At 43.3% G+C, this 27406-nt stretch overlaps 2 protein-coding genes across 2 annotated transcripts; one reads left to right on the top strand and one right to left on the bottom strand.

Moving 5' to 3' along the window:
* The first annotated feature begins 32 nt into the window (after positions 1-32).
* On the top strand, positions 33-17765 carry LOC6543215 (limbic system-associated membrane protein). Its single transcript, XM_001968793.3, has 12 exons — positions 33-300; positions 4363-4574; positions 5042-5139; positions 8671-8816; positions 8871-8932; positions 11028-11186; positions 13916-14044; positions 14104-14241; positions 15249-15401; positions 15467-15520; positions 16052-16144; positions 16908-17765. The coding sequence occupies exons 2-12, from the start codon at positions 4454-4456 to the stop codon at positions 17102-17104; spliced, it is 1350 nt and encodes a 449-aa protein (XP_001968829.2). The 5' UTR covers positions 33-300; positions 4363-4453; the 3' UTR covers positions 17105-17765.
* A 3636-nt stretch (positions 17766-21401) lies between these two features.
* On the bottom strand, positions 21402-23277 carry LOC6543368 (inner centromere protein A). Its single transcript, XM_001968791.3, has one exon. The coding sequence runs from the start codon at positions 23170-23172 to the stop codon at positions 21634-21636; it is 1539 nt and encodes a 512-aa protein (XP_001968827.1). The 5' UTR covers positions 23173-23277; the 3' UTR covers positions 21402-21633.
* Positions 23278-27406: the final 4129 nt, after the last annotated feature.

Raw genomic sequence — 27406 nt, 5'->3', positions numbered from 1 at the left:
TTGGTGGCCCTCGGAATCGCTGGCTTCAGTACATCGACGGCGTTCGGTTCGTGCGGTTGGCTTGGTGTCCTTTGATCCTGCTGGCGACTGCGAGCAGAATCCCTAGCGGAATCGCGAGTGTTTTGCCGCCAAGTGTTGCATCCGTGTTGCAAGTGAATCGAAGTGATGCTGACTTTCTCGACAGGACTCTCATAAAATCATAACAGCCGGACAGCTCAGCCGCAGGACATGTTCCATTTGGAGTTTCACGAGAAATACAAGATAGCCTGACTTGATTGCCAAGAAAATGCTTTGAAGAAGGTTGTTATGCCGCCAGATTAGATTAAGTGCATGCAAGACGATTGAAAGCAGTCAGAGTCCTTTTTCTAATCGCTGGCTGTGAGTGAAGGCATTCGAAAATAGTTTGGCAGCGATTTCGGCCACATCGACACAACAAGTAGAACTCGCTCGCGTGCAAAGTCGCGCGCGTTTTTAGCCGCTTGTTGGCAATTTAGCCGCGACTTTGGCGACTTTGGCGACTTTGGCGACATTTGCCGTCAGCTGCGTGTTTGCTGTAATTATATTTAAAGTAAAAACAAAGCCCGAGTTATTTATGAAGCAACAACAATCGTGCCACCCTCTGCGGTCAATGCTCGTCACATGATTTGCCATTCCCAGCTGCATGCGTGTGTTCGTTTGTGTTGTTTCCTGAAATTTGCCTACAAATGTGTCTGGCGCGGCACTCGACGCTGTTTGTTACGAGTGTATCCGTATGGCAGGAGTGCACTGTTTAGGCCACATGGGCAACAATTGCATATTTTATGTTTCACGGCTGCCCGCCCGGCTGTAATTTAAAGTTCATTGATATCCATAAAGCGCAGGACAAACCCTTGGCGCTGCATGCCAATTTGCTGTCTGCCGGCCATTTGTTGCAAATATGTTGCAGCGCTTTTGGGGCGCACCGGAAATAATATGTGTGTACAGTGTACACCCCACATTCGGTGGTTTTCCCGGGGGCATTGGTGGTGCCTGTTTTCGATTTACGGCGTTTCTCCAGCATTTGCATTTTACACATACATAATTTCTGATCAGTTGTTATCTGCTCGATTGTGATTTCAGTTGCCGAAGGTATATATTATGGAAATTAAAACATGTTGACTCAAGAACGAAAGCATTTATATCGTAATGCCCTTAATCCGAATTCCCCCGCCTGCGCCAGTATCAATTGCATAAGAAGAATGCCAATTGCCACCGGAGCCACATCGAAATGGTTGGCAGGACCTCCAGTCGGCTTGACATAATGGCCGGCATGTGAGGAGCCGGATTTTTCCAGCCATTGTTGTTGCTGTTGTTAATAACAAGCGATAATAATCAACTTCCGTGCTGGAAGGTGAGCGGAGGAGAAAATTGTGAAAATTCGAGCGAAACTCCGCTTTCTAGAAGGCGCCGCCCGCCGAACGCCATGAGTTATGCAAATTTTATGCAGGGTCCGTTAACTGGGCTGTTCTGTTCTGGGCCGGATTAAAAAATGAAAAGCTAGACGGCGAATAATGCTGAAAAATGTCGAAGTCCCATCGCGATAGTGGCCCATATTTATCACGTGTTAATTAATGTTTGCGCTGGAAATTGAATTTAAAGTATAGCTCCAGAAGTCTGGTACTAGCGTATGACATTTCACTGGGCTTATACATGTCAGCATTATTGTTTTAAGGGCGAAAATGCCAAAGGCGACCCAAAACAAATAGCAGGGTGCTCGGCTGCTGAAAATTTGCTATAATTCAGCAGCTGATTATACACATTGGAGCTGTGGATAAAAAAGGGGCCTGTGCATGTCCGAAACCATAAAAATAATATATGGCTTGGACACTAGAAAGTTGCCATGAGCAGCTCTTATTATTTGTCATAAATATTTTCTTCTGACTGCTTTTTCATAAGTTGAGCAGGGAGGACTCCGAAGATCAGAAGCTACTTGTACGTAGGGTTGGAGCAAAATAATTACCGGAAAATTTGATTTTGAATGGCGATTTTTACACTGGAGCTATCCAAATTCAGCTAAACAAGCTTTCAAATCCAGCTAGACAATCTTTTAAATTACTCTTTTGTTTTGAAAATCGCTTTAATTCAATTTCGATTTAGTTTTCACTTTATTACTAAATATTTTATATTTTTTATGATTAAAGAGAAAGTGAAACACAGTGCTATCATACAGTTTTAAAAATAATAATTATAGAGTCCTGGTACAGTGAGTTAATGAAGATATTTTTCAGTGCAAGCCGTTGCATCAATCAGAAAGAGAAAGCCCTCTAGCTTGTGATAACTAATAAACATCATATTATTTTCAGTGTTGGATATTTTTCAGTGCAAGCCGTTGCATCAATCAGAAAGAGAAAGCCCTCTAGCTTGTGATAACTAATAAACACCAGTGATCTGCATCGCCATCAATATCCAATAGCACCAAAAATCCAAGAGCAAGCCACCAGTACTGAGGAGGCACTGTCGACACACTCGCCTCGATATGGCTTCGGATTGTGGTCAGGCTGTGGAAGCCTGAAGCCGGAGCCATCACCTGTCCCTGACTCCGAGTCCGACTCCTGACGTGGCCCGCATGCTCTAAATTATTAATAATATTGCCAGGCCCATTTGCTAGACATTTTTAGTGCCTACCGCCGTGGCTGTTCCACCACCACCTCCACCTCCACCTCCGCCTGCACCCCTCCCCATAACCATTTGCAGTGCTGTCGCTTGCCTGTTGTCTTTTGTAGTCTACTTTTCTGGGCATGCAATGCGGATTTAAATGTGTGTGTGAGTGTGAGTGTGTGTGTGTGTGACAAAGGACACATAGCACACATGCCGGCAACTTTGCTTTCAATTCCGCTAAATTATGAAAAAATCAATACGAACTCGAAGGGAGGGGACCAGGAATTTTAATGAAATGTCAGTTTAAAATGGTTTCTGTCAGTTTGCGGCCGCCAGAAAGTAGACTTTTATTTTTTCAAGCCCGAAATCGTTTGCATGTTGAGGCCCACGGCCGAGTCAGCTGGAAAGTTAATCAAGGTTCCCCAATCATAAGGGCGGACTTTGGAATTCATATTGATATCTGCGTCTGGCACCCTTCTATTATTGAGCCAGACCTAGTTTGAAGTGTTCCGTAAAAATAGTTTGTTCAGAAATATGGGGTTCAACCTCTGTTTGTCAATAGTAATTTAGGTAATTGATAGAACTTGACCGGAGAATTTAAGCGGTACCCTGGTATCTGGTATTTTACACCAAATTGTTATCAGCTAGAATCTTTAAGCTCCAAATAATAAATAGTTGAATGTGGAGCTTTCTTGTAGCCAAGAGCCCCTTTTCGATATATTTAAACGGAATTAACGTTTGAACCTAGCAGATGATATAATGAGCTACCCTGCTGAGCTGGCAAGCTTTGCGATTCATGGCCCAATAAACCATAATCGCAAAAGCCTGATTACAACTGCATTGGGAAACATTTGCCCGCAACAGTTTTGTCGCCCGTGTCACTTGGGCAGGCCTCTAAGACTTAACTTAACTTAACTGCGGCATAAAGGCCAACTATTTTAGACCCATCAGAGGTCCGTAAAGATGCACGATATGATGCTTTATTTACGAGCTCCCAGCGATGCGGCTGCCAACGAAACATTTCATTTCCGTTCCGTAAACAGGTTTGCCCACCGGCCACGTTTAAGAGCCGTGAAACAAAACGGAGTTGGCCAAAATGAAGTGAGCAGAGAGGCGGAGCATGCAACACCTTTTCCAGAAGATAGTTGCAGGTTGCTAGTTAATTTCTGGCAGCTGTTCGCCTGCACAATTTACACAGTCCAAACACGCAAAATAAGCCAATAGCTCTGTTCTCCAACCGGAGAAGGAAATATGCTGAGCTCGGCCGGTGGCGCAGGATACGTCCGGAATGGAGGCCGTTGGCCCTGCGGGTCGGATTTAAACTTGAAACTTTTAATTTGGCGTATTTTCAACCGGCATCGCGATTATTGTTTGCCATTGTTTCGTAGTTTTGATTCTGTTTTCAAGTACTTTTTGTTGAACTTTGCCCTGTTGCCTGTTTACACGCATAAATAGCAACAGCAATGGCCAGAAGTTGATGCCATTAGAGGCGCGCTAATGACTGCCAATTACGAGGCGCGGATATTGCCCACTCGACCCACTCCTCCATATTTTCGAGCGGTTACAGGTGCTGGGGATTATCTGGAGTTGGTGGAGCAGTTGTTTCTCTTTTTACACCTCATTATCGCGGCCTTAGATCCATTTTTGAATACAGAGTCCTAGCAGAAATAACTATATCCATTGATACATCATTTCTATTCTATTTATATAATTCATCAGTACTGATAAGAACACTTGATTTCCCAGACTAGCTTTAAAGGAAATATCCGATAAGACAACTTAATGGTTTCCGGTCATTAATCAACTCAATCAAAGAAAGTAAAGCCATATATTCAAAATGCAATCAAACTTTTGTCTATACCGTATCCAAACCTGTGTGTTAAACGTCACTCTGCTCCTAATCCTGATGAGTCAACAATGTAATCCTCAGAGAGTGGAGGTGCCAGCGGAAGTAATAGGTAAGTCACTACTGCTAGCCCTTTAAAGTCTTCAAACAAATCATAAATTAATATTATTCGACAGAGAAATACTATATGCATATTTACTAGTTGCAGCTTTTTGTTCGGCCTCATATCAATTCATGTTTTTAATTTAAGCATTTGTCAGCTAAATTGATTTGATTACTTATGAATTGAATACGTTTTTCATGCAATTTTGGTGATTTAGCGCTGTCAGAAAATTCCAAACTTTGCCGTGAGGCATTTACAAATTGATATTTGTGTAATTATTCGATATTATTAACTTCATAGTCATACGGCGATTGACGCTTTCCCGAACGCATCTAATAATATTCAGCATCTGACATAAATGTTATGTTATCTTTATTTAGCTGTCATCACATTCCACACATTGCGTTATATTCCAATTATTTGCCAATCAAGCATGATGGCGCCGCTAACACGAATATCCTTTGACTTTATTACAGTTGATCCCAAATTTAGTTCTCCAATTGTGAATATGACAGCGCCCGTGGGACGTGATGCCTTCCTCACGTGCGTTGTTCAGGACCTGGGGCCTTATAAGGTGAGTTTTGGGGTAACCAATCCGTTGATAACTGAACCTAAATTAGCAAATCAGCTTGGTCCGCATCCGCATCCTCTGCGCTCAAGCCATGGGCTCAATTACACACTCAATAAGCAGCCACAAAACCGAAACCGGCCGCATTAATATTCATTAACATTTCACCATCCCCATTGCCATCCCCATCGCCATCGCCATCGCCATCCCCATGAACCGTGTAATCTCAAAGACCAAATCTCGACACCCAAAAGCGGGCAACAAGAGTTGAATGGCAGTCGGAATGAAAGTGAAAATAAAAACATAAATAGGGATATGCCGGGCTTACTGGATGACAAAAGCGAAAATCACATAAAAAGTAATTGAAATATGAATGAGGACGTGTTAAGCGAGTCCGGACTCCGGACTCCGTACTCAGTACTCCGGATCCCAAAGTGGAGTCCTTTCCTCCCCCGGTGTCTGTGTTTTTATTTGTGTTTGCATTTGCATTCGTTTGTCTCGATGGGGGAGCCAGTGTATCCGTATCCGTATCCGCATCCAGCTTCCAGCTTCCCGCCAGGTAACAGCAAATGTACGAGTAGATCTCCATTGAAGTGGAAAGCTTTGTCCTCTCACCAACTCCGCATCCTGTTTGTGTAGAAGGGGATGAAGGGGATGTGGGATGAGGGGCACAAGGCCATCCCTCAGTCAGTGCCGTGCACAATTAAGCAATGTTCCGCTCAAAGATAATTGAGCAGGCACTTGGGTGTAATTACTTACTTTATGCTGACAGCGTTTGGGGACCCAAAACAAACCCAAATTCAATTTGAACGAAAATATTTCATTAGCCTTCGATTGAACGTCTGGATATTAGCCAGTGTTTAATTTATTTATGCGCACACTTAAATATGCGGTTTCACAAATAAGTCAAATAGTTTTACGTGTTGACATGTTGGCCTAATGGAATTGGGGAATGGGCACTGGGCACTGGGCCCCAGTTCAGTTTCACATGCGAGGGTTGATGTAAAAGGGTAAAGGATTGGCCCGCTCCTGCTACCCATATTCAAAATATTTCAGCTTTTTAACTTACAAGCTGCGTGCTTTATCGCATAATAATTTACCTGGGTAATTGTACAATTACGAGCTTTTCCATGGGACTGTGTGGCAGAGTGTGCGTGTGGGTTCAAATTTCTTGAATAGTTCTGGGAATAGATTTTTTGTGTATAATTGAGCGGCGTTGCATGCTAGTTATGTGTGTTCAATTTGGGAGTTTGATTCCTGACGACACGGTGTAATAGTAACTTTTTGCTAGATAATAATATCCCTCGAATTTGATTACAGTTATAAAACTATAGTTACATACGATACTAATGATAGTCCTGCCTCTATTTTTGGCAAAAGTTTACCTTCGTGATTATGACAACTTAAAACACCAAAAAATTTCAAGTCTACGGGGTGTGTAAGATTGAATACACATTTTTCGAAGTTCTATACTCCATAACTCAACTTATCCTATTCGGATTTTGAAGTGGCATGCCTCTAAATGTTTCTGGCGCAATCCTCTAAAAATCTGCATTCAAATTTAGAAATTTATTTTTTTTTAATTTTTTTTTAATTTTTTTGATGTTATGATGTTGTAGAAACTCAAAAAAACTAAGAAATGCTCCAAGGCTGAAGTTCTAAGCTCCATAAGTCAACTTATCTTAATCGGATTTTGAAGTGGCATACCTCTAAATGTTTCTGGCGCAATCCTCTAAAAATCTGCATTCAAATTTAGAAATTTATTTTTTTTTAATTTTTTTTAAATTTTTTTGATGTGATGATGTTGTAGAAATTCAAAAAAATGAAGAAATGCCCTAAGGCTGAAGTTCTAAACTCCATAACTCAGCTGATCTTAATCGGATTTTGAAGTGGCATACCTCTAAATGTTTCTGGCACAATTCTCTAAAAAACTGCATTCAAATTTAAAAATTTATTTTTTTTAAATTTTTTTTTATTTTTTTTGATGTGATGATGTAGAAATTCAAAAAAATGAAGAAATGCCCTAAGGCTGAAGTTCTAAACTCCATAACTCAGCTGATCTTAATCGGATTTTGAAGTGGCATACCTCTAAATGTTTCCGGCACAATTCTCTAAAAAACTGCATTCAAATTTAAAAATTTATTTTTTTTTAATTTTTTTTTATTTTTTTTTTGATGTGATGATGTAGAAATTCAAAAAAATGAAGAAATGCCCTAAGGCTGAAGTTCTAAACTCCATAACTCAGCTGATCTTAATCGGATTTTGAAGTGGCATACCTCTAAATGTTTCCGGCACTATTTTCTAAAAAACAGCATTCAAATTTAAAAATTTATTTTTTTAAAAAAATGTATTTTTTTTGATGTGATGATGTGTAGAAATTCAAAAAAATGAAGAAATACCCTAAGACTGATGTTCTAAGCCCCATAACTCAACCTATCTTAATCGGATTTTGAAGTGGCATACCTCTAAATGTTTCTGGCGCAATCCTCTAAAAATCTGCATTCAAATTTAGAAATTTATTTTTTTTAATTTTTTTGTAATTTTTTTGATGTTATGATGTGTAGAAACTCAAAAAAACTAAGAAATGCTCCAAGGCTGAAGTTCTAAGCTCCATAAGTCAACTTATCTTAATCGGATTTTGAAGTGGCATACCTCTAAATGTTTGTAACGCAATTCTCTAAAAATCTGCATTCAAATTTAGAAATTTATTTTTTTTAATTTTTTTGTAATTTTTTTGATGTAGAAACTCAAAAAAACTAAGAAATGCTCCAAGGCTGAAGTTCTAAGCTCCATAAGTCAACTTATCTTAATCGGATTTTGAAGTGGCATACCTCTAAATGTTTGTAACGCAATTCTCTAAAGATCTGCATTCAAATTTAGAAATTTATTTTTTTTAAATTTTTTTTTAATTTTTTTGATGTAGAAACTCAAAAAAACTAAGAAATGCTCCAAGGTTGAAGTTCTAAGCTCCATAAGTCAACTTACCTTAATCGGATTTTGAAGTGGCATACCTCTAAATGTTTGTAACGCAATTCTCTAAAGATCTGCATTCAAATTTAGAAATTTATTTTTTTTTAATTTTTTTGTAATTTTTTTGATGTAGAAACTCAAAAAAACTAAGAAATGCTCCAAGGCTGAAGTTCTAAGCTCCATAAGTCAACTTATCTTAATCGGATTTTGAAGTGGCATACCTCTAAATGTTTGTAACGCAATTCTCTAAAGATCTGCATTCAAATTTAGAAATTTATTTTTTTTTAATTTTTTTGTAATTTTTTTGATGTTGTAGAAACTCAAAAAAACTAAGAAATGCTCCAAGGTTGAAGTTCTAAGCTCCATAAGTCAACTTATCTTAATCGGATTTTGAAGTGGCATACCTCTAAATGTTTCTGGCGCAATCCTCTCTTTTTTTCTCCCAATTTCTACCTATATTCCAGTCTAATAGTCTGGGATCTCGACCAGTACTTTATCATGTTTTGTTTTATTTAATATATAGCCAATACCAAAAGCTTTAAATATAATAAATTTTTTGGAACACAGGTTGCGTGGCTTCGGGTCGACACACAAACAATCCTAACGATACAGAACCACGTTATAACAAAAAACCAGCGCATTGGCATCGCCAACTCGGAGCACAAAACATGGACAATGCGCATTAAGGACATTAAAGAGTCGGACAAAGGCTGGTATGCACATTAAGTGAATTCAGAGATTCGTCATAATAATTGGAAATATCTCAGGTACATGTGCCAAATAAACACGGATCCGATGAAAAGCCAAATGGGCTACCTCGATGTTGTGGGTAAGTGGACTGTGGGCGGTTTCATATTTTTCGCTCATTACGTTATGGTTGTCAAACAATCATACGCCTCGTTGCCAGGACTGGAAAACCCATTGTTCGAACCGTATGGCCAGAAACAAAAATATTAAAAAATTAAATGGGAAAAGAAGAACGGAGTTGAACAAAACGTTCCTGCACCGCCAGTTCGCAGGTCCGTGGCTTATTAAATTCCACTGGCTAATTCGGCGCCCCCGGAGTCCCCGAAATCCCCCAGCAACTCCGCCAACGGAGCGAGTGCTTAAACATGTTTAACCGTCCACTGAACCGCAGAAACTGTTGATTTTGAATTAAAACGGCAACGCAGCAGCGACAGGAGGAGGCATCGTAAGAAATGCTCCCAGCCTATGAAGTGTTCGCCGGGCACATAGGGGGCTGTCCATTTGCGGTTTGGCCCCATTCCCCATTCCCCATTGGCCACTCCTCGTTTCCCGTTCCCAGCTGCCCACTGAACTGCCTAAATACCTCTCGCTGGCAAATCTAAATCAAAGCGCTAAATATTTTAGCCACCATTGCAGTCGGCGCGGCATTCACCGGCAAACACGAAAAAGTATAATCAACTGTGTGTATTTGCACTGGATAATCAGCGGGCGCTGCACAGTGGGTCAAAGTCAATTGCACAGGTTATAATGTGATCCATAAAAAAAAATATAAAATACAAAAATGCTTTATTACAGCATATTCCATCTAAGCATTGGAAATACTTAAAAAAATCAAATTATTATTATAAATTTATTTAAAAGCGGTGTCGTAATATTTTGAATGCTTATATGAAATACTTTTGTGGCTTCTATAATTATTTTGTAGGTGTATTAAGTCATCAGTTAAACACTTTTTCGCCCACTGTAAGCCGCATGAAATGGTTTCAAGGGGAACGCGAGGGTAGGCGGAAAATCGAAAATCGGCCACGGGAAACGTTCGAGTTTCGAACAAGTGGAGGGTGGCCCGTGGACGGCGGTCGCTCCTGATGATTTTCGTGACCGAGTGCAGTTAAATAGTCGACGACAAACCGTAGCGGAAGCGGCAGAGCTCTCACCTTTTCCGATTTCCAGTGCCCGCCCTCTTGTCCACTGTGGTGTATTCCGCACACTCACGTACCCTCATTCAGGATGTGGACGCAGGACGAGCTTAAACTCACATGGCTGCCGGCAGTTGCGACATTTGCGCAGATGAAAAATTCATATTACCAGTTAGCAATTAAAGCCCTAATTCAATCTCTGACATAATATGAAACTCGTATGACAATCGTCTTGCAATGGGCAGCCATAGGGGGATTCACTTGCCATGCCCCACCTTGTTTTCTGAAGGTTCAGGATGGATTCGTGAACCCAGAGCCACAAAACCACCACGGGGCCGACCAGTTTTTTGGGGCTGCAATTTTCCCGCTCCGAGGCTAACCTTGGCCACTTAATGACCATCCAGTGGTCACCGGCCAGTGGCACACAGACTGACTCACTCGCCGCCGAGCTTAACAAGCTGTTTGTCAACACCAGCACATTTTTTGGTCATTTACCGACCACATAATTGCGGGATATTATATGCATACAATCCGGGGACCAGCCCCGTGTTCCACCACTCGCTTCTCCTGCTGTTATTACGTTTTCACGGTTCATAGGTTGTCCGCTGTGGGTGTCCGTCCGCTATGCTGTCCGTTGTCCGTTGTCCGTTGTCCTTTGTCCGTTGTCCTTACCGCAGCTACGGCTGTAATAATTTGTGTGTTTCAGGACATGCGAAAAGTTTGTCCTTAAAACAAAGGAGAACGCAAGGACCGGACTTCCCATTGCGCCAGGGCATCGAATGCAAGCGGGAGAATCCTTTGGCGGTGGCGGTGGATCCGAATGAATCACCGCCACTGCCGACCTGTACAGTCCGAGCTAATTATTTAAATGAAGAATTACAAACCTAAATTATTTAAAACGCTTTCTCTGATACCCGCCCATCTCCTTCTCCCCTTTTGTCTTCTTACATGTGGACTTTTTGCAATGTTTGCTATAAATATTATCTAACCGCGACAAACGTCTGCCGACCTCGATGGCAATCCGATGGCCGATGGCTGCAGTACCGCCGGATATCCTAGATTATCCTACGAGCACGGACATGGTCGTTCGCGAGGGCAGTAACGTGACGCTCAAATGCGCTGCTACCGGTTCGCCAGAGCCGACAATTACATGGCGACGCGAAAGTGGAGTGCCCATCGAGCTGGCCACCGGAGAGGAGGGTAAGTTGAGGCTTGTATTTTGGTATACCGACCTCCTGCACTGCAAACAATTTAAGCGCACTCTTGCCATTTTTAAAAAGCGTACACATGTGTTTATCGAAAAGGCACACCTATAATACTTCTTTCTCCATAAGGGATAGTGAACGAAACGGTTGCAGATGTATTTTCCACTAGCATAAATACATTTTTTTCAAATTCCATATAATAGTAATTAATAGGCCTTATAGAGAAAGTAATAAGAAAGTCACTGGTCAATGCTGCGCTATAATATTCTTTTTTCTATTCGTAACATTTTGCTCTTCACTTTATCATAAAACAGTCACATTTCATACCAATCAAACCTATTCGAGTTTTGGACCTTAAAGCAATGTCTTCTATACGACATCGTCGTTTTCTCGTATGGGCACACATATACCCTAACTTTGAGCCGCCTTTCATGCTGGTTCAGCTTGCTGATGGCATTTATTTCCGTTTCTCACGGTACAGCTGGGCCAGCCCCCAATTGCGCCGACCCTTCTGATTTGTAAGTACCTGTGCTGTTGTTCCCGACTCCGCTGCCTGAATGAGCCCTGCCATCCAACATTTTGGAGTACTTTTACACAAAAAGGCAGCGGCAGCCCAGTTGGCCATCAGCAGTTGTAGCTGCTGGCAGGACTCGGCCTAGAGAGTCCTGCCCAAGGCTATCGAGTGGTCGGGTGGGTGGTGCTCGCCAGCATGGCGCAAAATTGGGTGGCAATCCCAGTTCGTGGCCAAGCCACCTGCACATGCAGACTGCAGAGTGGCCAGCATGCAGAGCTGTGTTCCCTCCTGTTGGCCGTTTGCCTGTTTGGCCGTTGATGATGATGACGTCTGACTGACGGAATTAGCAAATGGTTAGGGGCCGATCATTGGTGGTGGCGAACTGGCGGCTGGAGCGGACCAGATTTGCTAATTGGCCTTGAAGTATTCGCCAGTTGAGAGGAGTTGCAAATTCAATTTTGAAAGTTTGCAGCACCAAAAAGGAGTCTGTTTGTATGCAGTTTGGTATATAAAAAGAGCATTGCGTTTTATTTTCGTAAACATATAGTTTAAAATATTAAAAGAGAGTCTATATAACATTTTCGCCGTATTATATTTATAATACTTTAAACAAGTGTGCAAACATTTGTGGTGTACGTTTTATTTTCAAAGTGGAGTTAACTTTATGTCGAAAATGTTATTGGGCCGTAATGCATTAATGTTGAAAAGGAAAACTGAAAAAAAGTGTATGCACACCATAGGCCACACAATGCAATAATATAAATGAACTGAAATCAAAGGTGCTGCAGAAAAGATCCCCGGAAAACCTGAAAACCCCCAAAACAGCAAACAGCAAACGTAAAACGGAAAAAACTCATACGGCTAAATGAGAGGATGCAAAAAAATCAGCATAAAGAGAACAAAAAGCTGGCGAAATGACCTTTTCGCCGGGGCTTAAATGGCTGCCACCCAATTCAGCCCTTTCTCGGCCAAACGAGTCTGCTTCCTGTCCGGCAACTGCACTGCCCCCGGAAAGGAGGGGTTTTCCACTTCCATTTCCCAGGACTCATTCGTGTGTGCTGTGTGCGGCAAGTCAGAGGGCTAGACAAGATTGCAAGTCGGCGGGGGCATAAAGTTTGTCGGCGATGAAGGGTTTATAATATGAAGCACTTGATATAGGTACAACCTTTAAATAAATAATGAATATCTTTAGAGAATATCTTTAGAGTTACTAATTTGTACCTAATTAGCAAGAGATCTTTTTGAAATTATGGGATCTTTCGCAATGAAGAGTATTTCCCATTCCATGTGCACTTTCTCCATTGTTTGAAGCCCCCTTTTGTTTGCCTGGACAAAGTTTGTTTCATTTGGAATTTGATTATTTCGTTACGTGTTCGTCGCTGCTCTGAAATAAAATGAAATCGGCCGAACAGAAGTAAAGTTTTATGCCGTGGCGGGCTCAAACAAAATTACACGTATTTCGTGGCTATTACCTTTAATGACCGCACTGTGAACCGTCGCAACCGCACACAAAAAAATGTAAACTGGCCGTGGAGCTCGGCTAATAAGCGACTCGGTCGGGCTAAAATGGACCCGTGGCTCAAAAGGCCAAATCAATAAACGAAAAATCAGCATATTATTATATGCACAACCTTACCCAACAATATCAAGCGCAAACTAGCCAGCACTTCCGTTTCCGGCGCACCCAAACAGAATCCCATTCATTCGTATCGCCGTCTGCGGTGCTCCCGGCCTAAACCAGCTCCAATGCCGTTTATATAATGCAATCTCGGCCCGGCCATGATAACAGGATGTTTGTGCTTGTTCGCAACACGAAAGCGTTGAGCAGCGCCAATAAAAGTCCCCAGCATCTGGTATATATAATTTTGTTGAGTTGCAAGTTGCAACCAACTTTTGTTGAATGCGCAGCACTGAAGTTGCACACATTTGCTGGCCAGCTTAGAAAAACGTTGTTATTACTGCAATAATGGCAAAGTTTTGTTCGCACTTTTGTCGTTAGGAGGTAATTACAACTGTGTATTTCCGGCTATCCAACTTGGAGCTTTTCTGTAGGAAATTAGAGCCAATAAACGAACTGAGTTATTTTCGATGTCAAGCTTCTTGGCAGGAAATAAAGTCCTTAACGCACTCAAGTTTTCTAGTGAAAAAACAATGGCAAATAATTACCGATTTGCATAAAATGAAAGTTCAATTTTGTGTTTCTCTTTCAGTTTTGAGCATCGAAGGCACCGATCTAGTAATACCGAATGTTAGGCGCCACCACATGGGAGCCTACTTGTGCATAGCCTCCAACGGAGTGCCGCCCTCGGTGAGCAAAAGGATAACACTAGTGGTGCACTGTGAGTAGCCACATTACACCGATATGGAACCATAACTATTGTTGCAACTTCGATTTAAGTCCCGCCGATGATCACTGTGCAAAACCAACTGATTGGCGCGGTGGAGGGAAAGGGCGTCACCTTGGACTGCGAGTCGGAGGCATATCCCAAGTCGATCAATTACTGGACCAGGGAACGTGGAGAGATTGTGCCACCAGGTGAGCAGTCAGAAATAATGCAAAATTATCTAGAATCCAAACTCCCATCGATTCCAAGCAAGAAAACCCGAAAGCTAAGCGAGAAATAATCCAGCAGATACATTGGTAATTGTTATAATAGCATTTAAGGATAATTTTAGCAAAAAGGCCACTTCAAAGAGATCGCAAATATGTACATAATTTTAGTGTACAATTTGTCGCATCACATAAAGTTATCTATTTAAATTGAGTGCCAACATTTTATTACCTCGCATTCGGTGAGTGCTAAGGGACATTTAAGAGGTCATAAACCGCGACGACCACATTAGCACATTAGCACTAAGCCCGAAGCCAAATCAGACTCCTGGCCGCCAGTCCCTTGGAGGAAAAGTTGGCAGCTACCGCCGCTGCTCCGTGGAGCACATGAACAGCCAACTAGCAACTAACAAACTGATGACCGCCGAGTGCAAGCTGCTCGCGACAGACGCAGACACACCGAAAAAGTTGTTAATTAGCTGATTTAGTCGCGGCACTAACACGGATGTATATGTATATGTATACTCGGTCGACAGGACCGCACGGTTGCGGTTTCATCCTGTCGGTGAAAGTGGCAATGCGATGGCTCGAGGAAGCGGCTTGGCTGCTGATTTTCTGGTTGGCTGGTTGGCTGGTTGGCTGGCTGGATTCGCAGTCGTTGTCATAACTGGAAATTAAATTAATTTACAATTTTGTTTCTGGCAGATTTTAATTGACACCAGAAAAACCGAATCAGCCCCCTGCCCCTGCCCCTTCCCCTTCCTTCCCCCCAAAACAGCCCCCTGATCTCGGCCTGCGGTGTGACATGAGTTCGTGCATAAATTTATGCCTGTCAGCAACATTGTTGAAACTTTTGGCCGCCCGTACTTACGGTCGATGTGCACGTGACATGCATTTAATTATTAAATAAGGCAACATTTCAATTAAATATTAATTAGTTTATTATTTTAATGAAATATTAACCCAGAAATCAAACGCCCTCCCCCACGCAGGTGGCAAATACTCCGCAAATGTCACGGAAATCGGCGGCTATCGCAATTCGATGCGGCTCCACATAAATCCCCTCACGCAGGCCGAATTCGGATCCTATCGTTGCGTGGCGAAGAATTCCCTGGGCGACACGGACGGCACAATTAAGCTGTATCGTAAGTAGTTCTCAGAACCCATTACCGTGCAGATGCGTTAAGGATCGGAGTTCTATCGCCCACAGGAATTCCCCCGAATGCCGTCAACTATGTGGAGAACTTTGAGGCGCGGCACAAAGGTGAGTGGCAGTATTTTCGGGGCATTACCTTATAAGTTGGTAAGACAATCGCTGGACGGGGAGGGAGTCTGGCACGCCGAATACCCTGCTTTCGAAAAGTGCCACCCAAAGTAGACGAGATGGAGCGCGCGAGAAGCAAAATTTAATAGCCACTTGGCATAAATTTAAGATGAGCTGCAAATATTCAACTTGGCGCGGACTGGCGGGGCGTGGCAGGAATCATGGGAAATATAAAGCTGTTGGAGAGCGAGTGGAGGGCGAGGAAAAAACGCATAAATAATTCATACGCCATGCAAATCCGTTTCAAATCGTCAACGCCACGGATCAGGTGAATGCTGGCAGCAGACGAGTGGTGGTATGGTTGAGGTCAGAGTGAAAGTTGCCGGAGAGGGAATGGAGTGGTGGCGAACAGCGACAAACAGCGACAGGGTATTATGAATATGCATTGTGAACTCGAATCCTTTTCGGCGGTAATTTAAAGATACACGGCTCCTAAACTCAACCGCAATTCGATCATTTCTCGTTGCGCAGGCAAAAAGCGGACGAAAAGCTCGGAGTCGCATCATCCGGCCAGGGCCCAGGAGCACAGTGGCGAGGATATGGAAAATCCGGGCAAAAGAAAAGGTAAGAGAGTAAGCGCCAAAAGATGGGAAAAGGAAATGGAAGGGCTTGCGGCGAGTGCGGCGTGCCGATTAGGGTTATGGGCCATATTTCAAGCATTTGCCCTGCGGTTTGGGTCCAGCTTAACAGGCCACTTGAGACGGAGCGAAAGCCATAAAAAAGGGGGCCAGCCAGCACCCCCCACCCCGCCACTGTTTAACAGATTTTCACACTAATTTGCAAAGCAGAAAGACCCACAAAAAGTGAGGTATGGTGGACTGAGCAGAGCGGCAAATCGTAGCATACTTTTTGGGGCAGGTAGCAGGTAAAAGTTTCACTTCCTTTGCGGGGTAATTGTATATCAATAAACACGCTCGGCTTGGCATTATGGCCATTTAATGATTTGTAAATACTTGGCCGCAATCAAATAAATTCGTTTCTGTTCGCTGCTGGCCGAAAGTTGAGTGCCGAGCTCTGCGTTTTTATCGATTTAATGGGGGGAACTTTTTTTTTGGCTTAAATTGAGTCTTTATAGTGCTTAAAGATTTGTTTTTAAGCAGCAGTAGAGATAGTAAAATGTGCTGCCCTTTTAATAATTCAATTAATCGATCACCTAAGAGTACCTGTGATTCCGGACCTAAGCCAACAGCAGGGCCGTCTATGTAACTCCTATGCAACTTAGCCATAAACCCGACCAGGCCAGCTAATCAGTTCACTCAAAAGCCTTATCCAATTTCCGCTGCTGCCGGCCATGCCATTAACATACGAGTGTCTCCTCTTCCCGCAGCCGATTTGAGTCTGAGTGCGGAGAGCATCGACAGCATTTACGGAACCTCCGCAGCTGGGACTCGGCGCCAGGAGCTCGGCGGAGTGCTGCTCCTGCTCCTGCCAGTGGCTGTGGCAGTGGCTGTGTCACTGGCGACGGCGGGAGTGATGCGGGAAGCTCAGATGACAGTGCCGCCACAAACACTGACGCATGTTTGACACAGACGCCGAGTTGACATGGACATGGACATGGAGTCAGTGCTAAATCTGGACTTGCTGCCGGAGCCGGAGGTGGAGCTGGAGTTGGAGCTGAAGTCGGAGCAAGAGCCACGGTCTGTGGCAGTGCAATGATGATTGAGTTTGTCAATGCCAAACGCTGCTTGGTGCTGATTTATGGCTCGTTGTGGCTGCTTTTAGTTAAAGTTCGTCGACGCGAAATTACATATATCAAATCCAGCTGTAGCCAGTAAGCAAACTAGGCTTCCTAATCCTGATTCCCCAATCGCGCGACTATCCAGCAGTTGGATTCTAGTTAAGGTTCGAGTTTAGCCTGCAGAGCAACCTTTGTAAAATATCGCAGATTGCACATCAAGTACGGCACATGTATATAGACGAATTGCAGGGTTTTTTGTGTATAACTCTAGCAGGTAACGAAGTCGGAGAAGGCAAGGGGCTATGTATTATAACACTTGTATAAACCAAAGGTTTGATTTAACGTTTCAATTAAAATTAGTATTTTTAGTTGGCAAACAATCCAAGCAGATGTTGCAAGCTATAATTGAGTAAATATTAACCGGTATACCCAACTATATCGCAAAACTGCAAATCAGATTTAGATATCCGCCAAAAGCTTAAGGTAAAAACAAAAATAAATGAATAAGCTCAGCAGCTGGCTGTGTTTTTAAAAACTTTAACCATTCAAAATTACTTGGTAATTACCTCGCTTCGTTGCTCCAGATATATTACGAACCCATTTAAAATGTTTAACCATATTTGCCTCGTTCAACCAAATACATATCATTTATTCAACATTCTAAAATTGAAATTAATTTAATGCGTTCCCTTGTATGATTAAACTTCAACAAGCAATCTATTAATTTCGTACATTTAAAGGTAATATAAAAAGTATAGGCAAGCCGTAAATTTAATGCGCGAATTAATCTCACGATTTAGTGCGGATAAAGCTCCATTTAATATAGCTAAATGTATATTTCCAGACAAAATTAAATTGTTAAATACAAAGTATATCAGTTATGTTGAAATCGCTATCATGTACACACACACACACACACAAATAAATTTACCAAATACCAATATTAATGAATATTTGTAAGCATCACATGTACATGAGATTGTAAGCGAATTGCCGAATGGACAGGTATATTTATAAAATAAACAAAAGTTTAAAGGGTTAAGTAAAATACGTCTTTAAATAGTAATATTTGCGATTGATCTATTCGAAAATGGATACTTGTTCTGATTTATACAATGATATTGGAAATAGCCTTTAATTTGGTAAGTAATCATACCAAAACCGTATAAAATACAGAATTTATTTGTAGCATTCCTTGGCTGAGTTATTTGCAAGACACTTTAAATCAGTCAAAGGTCTTAGGAGCATAAATTACAAATACGTCTAACTGGGCACTAAAAAACCAAATTAAAAGCGGCTACAAATTTGAAATAAAACAAAAAATTGCTTTCATTAAGAAATCTTTAAGTGCTGCCTAGCACGCAAAACCAAACCATCAAAGCAAAGCCAAAATTAGAAAATACAACTCGGAAAACTCTTCAAAAAGCTCAGGCTAATAAAAGCCCTTTCCAGTCGGTGCCAGTGTGTGTGTGTGTGTGTGTGTGTGTGTGTGTGCCAGGTCCTGGCTGTGTATGGGTGTGCGCGTGTATTACGGCTAGTTTTTATTACATTTGTTTCCAGGAATTTTCAAACATGCCAAAACAGGTGCAACCGCAGCACCATTCGGCTTACGTGAGTTGCTTGTTTCCTCCACTTTAGTGCATTTTCATGGATTTTTCTCTCGCATGGTTTTTCCAGCCCGAGTGGCGGAGTGCCATGACCCATGGGTATATCTGACAGACATTTTTGCATATAATCCATATAAATCTCAAGGTTAAAGTGTTGTAAATATGCATTTACCTCACCGGAGATTGGGTAACGTTAACCGAAGCCATTGCCCAAATGACCTAAATACCTTCGATTCTAATAATGTCAAAATGTTTTTCTGGGTTATTATGCGCCCTGGTGGCGTTGCACGTTGGCTTGCTGCGAAAAATAATGAAAATATGTATGTAATTCCCCCACATGACAGGCTTTCATTGCGAACATGGCTCTTTAACTTTTAAATATGTACTATGTGTACTCAGAGAAACGCAGGATTTAATATGAACTATACTCTATACCTTTGATCAGCGCATTTGTGTCAAAATTACAGTTAGCATAAACACTTTGTACTTTTACCCAGTTTTTGTTAGAACCAAAGTTCTATAGAAATTCGATTCCACGAGCTGGAGTAACTATAAAACGCACGATTAGTGCTCGAAACGAATTTCTGGCTTGCTTACCCTCGTTCTGTAAATTCAATTAAGTGTGCACAATTATACGAGTTTAGATACGCCACCCGGAGCAAACTTATATATTAGCATAATTACAAGTTGAAGGCAGGAGCGAAAAAAGGAATCCCGAGCAGTGGCGCCAGTTTTGGCAGCGAATGGATCTGGCAGCTTGAGTACAATTAACATTACTTAAATACACATTAAGGTTAAAGACGCGCAATTTCTTCATGTTTTGCGGCTATTTTTTCGGCGTTGAGTTGTTTATCAACCGAATTGTTTGGGGCCCCAAAAAATTGCGTGACGCACAAAAGGAAAGCATTTCAGCACACAGGACGAGGGGTGGGGGAAATCGTGTCCTGGGGAAAAAGGGGACTCAATGGCGAACAGGAAGGGCAATGAAAATAAACACAGTAATTAAGTTAATGAGCATTTTGAGATTTATTATTAATTTTCTTTTGTTCGCTCTCAATTGTGGTGCAAAATCATTCCGAAACATTTTCTGTGGTTATTTATTATAATTATTGGCAAGCTCTCGCATTTGTACTAATTTCCAGTGCTTTTTTTTTGTGTGTGTTGCTGCCTTTGATTTGCATTTAAAACGCTACGAACCCGCAAAAGTGCGCTAATCCGCATTGTGGATTTTGTTTTACAATAATTGTTTTATATTGTTTGCGGCTGCGTGCGTGCCCTTAATTGTTATTTAAATGCTTTGCAAACGCTTTTAAATATTTGCAGGCAAGAACGTTTTCTGCAAGCCTATACTGAAAATGGTTCGCTAATTTATGGCCAGTCGTAAAAATCAGGGACCGCATGAGCATTTTGTCATTGTGCCAGCCGTGATTACGCCATTGCCATATGAGAAGCAGCCCGTTTAGCAGTTGTCCCTAAGTTTTACGATTTCACATTGAGGTTTATGGCCGAGCAGCCAAAATAAAAATTACAAAAACTCGCAGAAAGGACATCAACTTGTGGCCTGTACAAAGTTGCATATGAGTAATCCATTGCGGAGCAAGTTTATCGAATTTGGTAAGTGGCAGCAAATGAAACACCCAACTACTTGTTTCCATTGACGAGCCACAAAATGCCCACTCATTTATTTATCACTTACCACACAATTAGCCCAAGGAGGCGCATTCCAGGAACATATCTTGGCCATTTTGGATTGAAAGCATTATCGGGACCTCACAAAGTAATGATAGTGCTAATGACGAGAGGCCTGCAGGCGATTAGGCGAGCTCACAGAACGTGTAAACAAATTGCCAGCCAACTAAAGGACTAATCACCTGAAAGGACCCTCCAACACACACACACACACACACACACGCACACAAATCCCCTTTGGAACCTGTCAGATGGCCCACATAATCAGGTCTGACTCGCTGCCATCGTGTAAACAAAACTACAATTAATCAAAGATTTTTACCTAACGGGACTATATTACACGAGGCTTTGGTTAATTGCATAAATAAAACTGGGCCGCTCCGGGTGGGTGGAGAAAAGCTTAATTAAGCCTGCTCCACCACCTGCCTGACTCCCCATGGACCATGGACCGGGCAAATAAATAATAAAAACCGAAATTGACACAAACGCACACAATTGTGGGCGGGTGGATGGGCGCTGAAACAAACACGGAAATGGTGCCCAGAATAAAGGGGCCGAATGGCCAACAAGGAAGTGCAGTGTCCTCAGGCTCTGGAGCACGGGTGGAGCTGGAGGAGGAGGTGGAGCTGGAGGAGGAGCTGGCGGAGCATAACCATAACACGCCCGGACCAAAGGTTATCGTTAGGGGCTCTCTTCATGCGACGCACTGAGCTGGCCTTTTATTAGCCTCCTTGAAATGGACTTGTTAAGTGGTGCCGCACTGTCCACTTGGACGACTTTGATTGCCATATTCGGAAGAGACATTTAAATAATATGAATATGAACGCAATTGTAATTAAAGCTGCTGATCTTGTGGTTTATTGAGTAACTTGCGAAGGTAAAACAAAGTGGGATCCACCGCCACTAATCAAAAGTCGTGTACAATGTGTAGTAGAATTAAAATCAGTTTGCTGGCCCAGCAACCGAGGTGATCTTGTCCTGTCTTCCTGCACGAGTCGTTCCCATTGGTTTTGCAGGCACTGCATTTCAGCGTGAATGGGCGATGGACTAACGAAGGTGAGAGTGCTCCTGGGGGAACTCTAACGACTGCGCCCCGCATCCTGGGGATCGATGTTGGACACCCACTGCACTGGGTTAATGTAGATGTTGGAAATGGTGCCGCGCAGCGTGTCGAAGCCCTGATTGAGGGGCACCGGCTTGGCCCGCTTGTCCACCTGTTTCATCCAGTTCTGCCAGGCGCCTTGGGAGCGCTGGCGGCGTTCCTCCTCCTCCTTCTGCTTGTTGCCCTGCAGTCTGCGCAGTCGTTCTCTTTCCAGCTGCTGCTGCTCCTTCTTGACGCGCTCCCACTCCTGGAGCCGCTTCTTTGCGAGCTCCGCCGGCACCTTCCTCGTAGGACCGGTGCTAGAGCCGGATATGGAACCCAAACTGGAGGTCGAGGGCGAGTAGTTGCTCGAACCTGGCGGGCTGGAGGTGGGAGCCTTCTTCTGCTGTTGCTGCTGCTCCTTGTGGCGACACCACTCCTGGAAGCGCTCCTGGGCACATTTCTGGCGCAACGCCGCCTCCGCCTCCCGCTTCTCCCGCTCCTGCTTGGCGGCCAGCAGATTCTTCTGCTTCTCGGCCGCCTTACGCGCCTTCCAGTCCTCGAAGGTCTCCTGGCCTTGGCGCTCCTTGTGCTCCTCAGTTATCTGCTTGTAGTACGTGGACGAATCCGAGACGACGCTGGCTAGTTTCAGAGAGGGCACAACGTTGCTGCGTCCATCGGAGGGCTGCAGCGCGACGCGGTACATGTCCGACCAGCTGCGCGTGGACATCGAGGAGTTGTCGTAGATGCGGTTGGTACTCCGATTGCTCAGGTCGTATGTGCGACTGGACATCTGACCCTGATCCGCCTCGCGGCACGAGGGCGAGTGCTTGCTCTTCTCCTTCAAGGAGGCCTGCTTGTGGAAGGTCCTGCCGCTCAGCCCATCCAGCTTGTCCTGCTTTAAGAAGGTCCTGGTGCTGATGCTGTCCTGCTCGTCCTGATTGAAAAATGTCCTGTTGCTAATATTGTCCAAGTTGTCGACATCCTCACCGCGCTGTGTCACCGTTGGCGTGCAGCTGTCAAAGGAGCTCAGGCTCTGCACATCGTGATCGAAGTTTATCACGGTCTCCGTATCCGTGGCAGGTGCCTCATCCCCCTTGTTCATGCCCCGTTGACCCACATCTGTTGCATCCGCTTCAGCCACACCTTTCGGCTGCCCGTCCGTGAAGCTCACCATGCCACTAAGCAAGGCATCGTTGGCCTCCTCCGCGTCCAGTTCCTTGCAGAAGCTGGCAATGGAATCCGCTTCGCTGTCCGAGATGTCGGCGTGATCCTCCAGAAAATCCTCGTATTTAAGGCTGTCCGTATCCGCCTCGATCTTAGTTTCCGGCTGGACTTCCACTGCGTCACGATCGTCTCCCTGGCCAACATACCTCACAGTGGGAGCTCCATAGGTGCGGTTTGTGTAGCCCACCACCGACTCCGAATCCTCGTCACTAATGTCCGACTGGGAAGCTGGACGTACGCTGCCCCGACTAGACACCGGCTGGCGATCCACCACCCTACCATCGCTGCTCCGACGCGCTACAAAGGCCATTCCGGCGAAGGAATGTCTGCGAAAGATCGACAAAAGTGGGGATGTGGGAATTGAATCGGGAATGGTTTCTCCCGAGTTTTCGAGGCGATATGTCGTGTCGGCTTTGTGTCTGTAGACTGCTGAAACATGAAATGTACACTCCGACGAGCAGAGCTTTATTGCCCAGATTGCTAGGGTCGCCAGATATGGGAAAGTATTTCATGTAAGTTAAGGCAAGTTTTCCATATAGCATAGCTTTTTGTAATTCATTATATTATGTCTGCAGCAGTAGAGCTTGAATGAGCATTTTCGATAGAGCATTCGGCTTAATGCGTTTAACTAAGAAACAGAAAACGAGTTGTTTTCATAAAATTTCCGCTCTGACAGGTTACAAATTTGATGATGCCACATGGACTCGTATGTGCGTCCGGACCGGGCTCGAGTCCGGTGCAAAATGAAAACATTTTAACTAATGGCAAACAATTACTTAAACAACGAGCCGAACGGCGGTGAACCGAAGGTAATTAAAACCCAACACCACACGCATCCTTATCCACGTAAACACCGCGTTCAGTGTGGGGTTTTGGGTGTTGGAGCGAAAAGTCGCCGGCTCAAAAATCGTTTGTTGTCCTGTGAGGGCGGCGGGTTCGTTTGCTGCTCTGTCTGCTCTCGGCCAGGTAATGAGCGTCTCTTTCGCTTTTAATGAGTCCTGGCACACACACACACACACACACGCAGACATACACACAAAGAGATAGTGGGCCCCCCACTCAGGTGTAATAAAAAAACTTATCGCCGCTGGCTTTTGGGGGCTTTGGGTCGCAGCGCTTGGCAAACACAATGAAATGATTTTGTACCTCGTTAATTGCTGTATCGTCGTTCACCATCGTCTTGGCTCTCAAATTAGGGCTGAAAGCTGGGTGACACAATTAAGTTGGCCCCCTTTTTTTCAACGAGCTGCCAAATGACTTGTCAAAAGTGGGCGTGGCTGGGTGTGTGATTGCGTGTGTCCGCTACAATAGGCTCAGTGCTCCATTTCCAGAATCAGGTCAAAGATAAAGCTGTTTTAAAGCCGCTGGCCGAAAATAAAAAATAGTTTAACAACGGTGAAAGTGCTCTGGCTTAAAATCAATATCGATCAATTATAGTAGGCTGCATGTCTAAGAAAACAGGATTCAACGTTTATTCAAATCAGCAGCTCGACTATCAGATACCCTCTAATTAGCTACGTGGATCGACGGTGAAAGTGTTCTGGCTTAAAATCAATATCGATCAACTTTAGTAGGCTGCATGTCTAAGAACACAGGATTCAACGTTTATTCAAATCAGCAGCTCGACTTCAGATACCCTATAATTAGCTACATGGGTCGGCGGTGAAAGTGCTCTGGCCTAAAATCAATATCGATCAATTTTAGTAGGCTGCATGTCTAAGAACACAGGATTCAATGTTTATTCAAATCAGCAGCTCGGCTATCAGATACCCTCTAATTAGTTACGTGGATCGGCGGTGAAAGTGTTCTGGCCTAAAATCAATAATGATAATTATAGTACGCTGCATGTCTAGGAACACAGGATTCAACGTTTTTTTAATACAAATCAGCAGCTCGACTATCAGATACCCTCTAATTAGCGATTCCCAAAGACCCCTGGAAAAGATCACCCCGCACTCGGTGGAGAACCTAAGTAAATAACCCATAAAGTACTTAAATGTTTTCTATTGGATTATAATGTACTGGGAATTGGCGGAGCCAACTGTTGCATTGACTGATGGAATTCCGACAAGTGGTTAAGCCATTATGAAATGTTTCAGTTACACATTTCAGGCACGCAGCCAATAAAGGTTTTATTTTGAGTTTTAATTATATTTTTATATATATTTAACCCGTGTTATTGTCACGGACGAGCCATTGATTATTGGACGATTGTGCGCTGGTTGTTGGTCTTTGGGCGTTCGTTTAATTAAAAACGTGACAATTTTACCTGTGGCCAGTGCGGCGCATATTTCATACGCCATGTGTGACCTCTGACCCAATCCCAGACTGGCCAGGCGAGTCTACTTCCATTTGAAAATATACGAAATGTTGTTTACACTAATAACGAACATTTCACGTACCGCCGCCGAATGTCGTTACATTTCACTTTCGCCAGCCACAAATTTAATTAAGTGTATGAATATGACGGCGGCGGTGGCCGTGGCCACAGGGGATTGTTTTTTAATCAATGAAGCGTCAAATTGAACTGATTAATTTTGCCTGTTTGTCAAATAAAACATTTATTTTTTTTCTTTGGCTTCAAAACAAACGGGTTTACGACACCAATTGTTTTTAAATAAATGTTTGGAATGCCTTACCTAAAATGTTTTACTGCTTACTCGTATAGATGTAACTGAAAGGTATTTAGTCATTCGGCAGCTCAAACTGTGATCTGTAGTGATTTTACCTAATTAAAACGATGAAGCTGCCAGACAGAATTGAAAACTCATTGACAATCTTTCCACCCCAATCTTGGTTCCTCCATTGACGTCGTCAATTTCTTGGCAGCTCACGCACACCACAACCGCAAACAAATCAGATAAGTAACTACCCCAAACAAAAACAGAACCTGTTAAGAGGAAAAATAAATTGCGACGACCCCTGCAAACGAACTTAGTTGGCCAATTTACCTAAGTGGCTTGGCCAGCCAAGTTTCGTCACTAAAATATTTGCCTTAATTCAGACCGACTAACATTTAAGCAGAGCTCGTAAGTTTTAAAAATATTTCTTTTGAAATTCTGAAGTGAAAGTGGGTAGCTTATGGTTCTGTGCCTTAAATTTACTATTACACCTAAAACTAAAGCGTAAAAGGTGTTATTTTCAAAACCAAGCGCTCGACTTACTAGTTTGAGTTCTGTTTAAGCAACAAACTTGCAGTCTGGTTGACATTTTTCGCTTTCGCTGTCAACAACAGCAGCAAAGGAAGTTCTCGACTACAATTATACCTGACCGTGGCTGATGATTGGCTGGCAGTCATATCATATTTAATTAAGAAACTTTCAGACAATCGCTGCTGCGGCATTTCCCTCGACTTATCAGCCGCAGTTAAGCCGAAAAATCGTATTCCACTCGCCGGATTTTGAGTGTATCGCAGAGACTCGTTTGACATAGTTTTTGTGGGCATGTCGGGTTAGAAGGCAGACACCGAGCAGACACAGTCAGCCGCAGCACACACACACCCACACCCACACCCACACCCATGTGCAAGCCGAAGGACGAAGGATAAAGGACGATGGAAGCGGAAGTGGAAGATGGTGTGAGGAAGACGGCGAGACAGCAGTTGCAGCTACAGTTGCCCCTAAGCCGTAATTGGTTGCGTCACTGCATAAGTCACGAGTTCGCTTCCAGTCCTTCGAGTCCTTGTCGTTTCCATGGCGACACCAATACAATCGCAATCGCAATCACAACACCAACACACGCAAGCACTCGCACACACAACCACCTGCACTGCATGCGGCAGTCGGAAAGTATGCTGTATTTAAATAAGATAAATGCAAGTGCCCACTAATTGAATTGCTGACAAGATTTCCCAAGCACCGACCGACAGCCCGTCCAGATGGTTGTCGTCTCCTGGAATTTCGGTAATTAATAATTTCAAGTAAGCGGAAATGTGAAACAAGCATGAAGACCGTATCAGGATCAGCAGGAGCAGCAGGAGCAGCTGAACTCGGAGCAGGAGCAAGTTTGCTCCTCGGCCGTGGAGCTCCGTCCGATTGTTGTCGAGCGAAATTGAGTCCCGTCCCGGACTCAATGTGTGTCGGTGGCTCAAAGTTTATAGTGGTTGCAAGTTTGTTCTGCCATCAGCAGTTCATGAGCGGAAAAGTAGTGTGTGTGTGACAAGTGTAGTTAAAGCAATGAATTCGAGAGAGATGGTAGAAAAGTAAGAGTTTATGCAAGAAAACTGAGGCTATTTTGTGGAATTTAACTTCCAAATGTTGGAAGAGTCCCAACCAACCGAAACCAAATTGGAAATAATATGGGCCGTTTCAATATGTCAGTGTAAACAGAACAAGCTACACACTACAATCGCCTTTTTCTTAGTTATTGCCATATTATTGCTATGTGATGTGACTACAAGTTGCAGAAAAAAGCGGCTTGAAAGATGTAGAAGTTTAGCATTGGCTTTAAGAATATTTAATATTTTTAATTTCTAATATAAACAACCCCAAACAGACAGTCGGATGATAAACCACGTGGGAGCCCCATGCCAGACGATGTTGGGA

Source organism: Drosophila erecta, unplaced genomic scaffold (genome assembly GCF_003286155.1).
Source record: "Drosophila erecta strain 14021-0224.00,06,07 unplaced genomic scaffold, DereRS2 tig00000055-arrow-pilon, whole genome shotgun sequence".
NCBI lineage: Eukaryota > Metazoa > Arthropoda > Insecta > Diptera > Drosophilidae > Drosophila > Drosophila erecta.
This window is presented reverse-complemented; position numbering and strand designations above follow the sequence as displayed.

Coding starts and splice junctions, on each gene's coding strand:
- LOC6543215 (XM_001968793.3), top strand. CDS start 4,454: ATGCAATCAAACTTTTGTCTATACCGTATCCAAACCTGTGTGTTAAAC. Junction 15,402..15,466: donor CGGCACAATTAAGCTGTATC/GTAAGTAGTTCT, acceptor TATCGCCCACAG/GAATTCCCCCGAATGCCGTC. Junction 16,145..16,907: donor AAATCCGGGCAAAAGAAAAG/GTAAGAGAGTAA, acceptor CTCTTCCCGCAG/CCGATTTGAGTCTGAGTGCG.
- LOC6543368 (XM_001968791.3), bottom strand. CDS start 23,172: ATGGCCTTTGTAGCGCGTCGGAGCAGCGATGGTAGGGTGGTGGATCGC.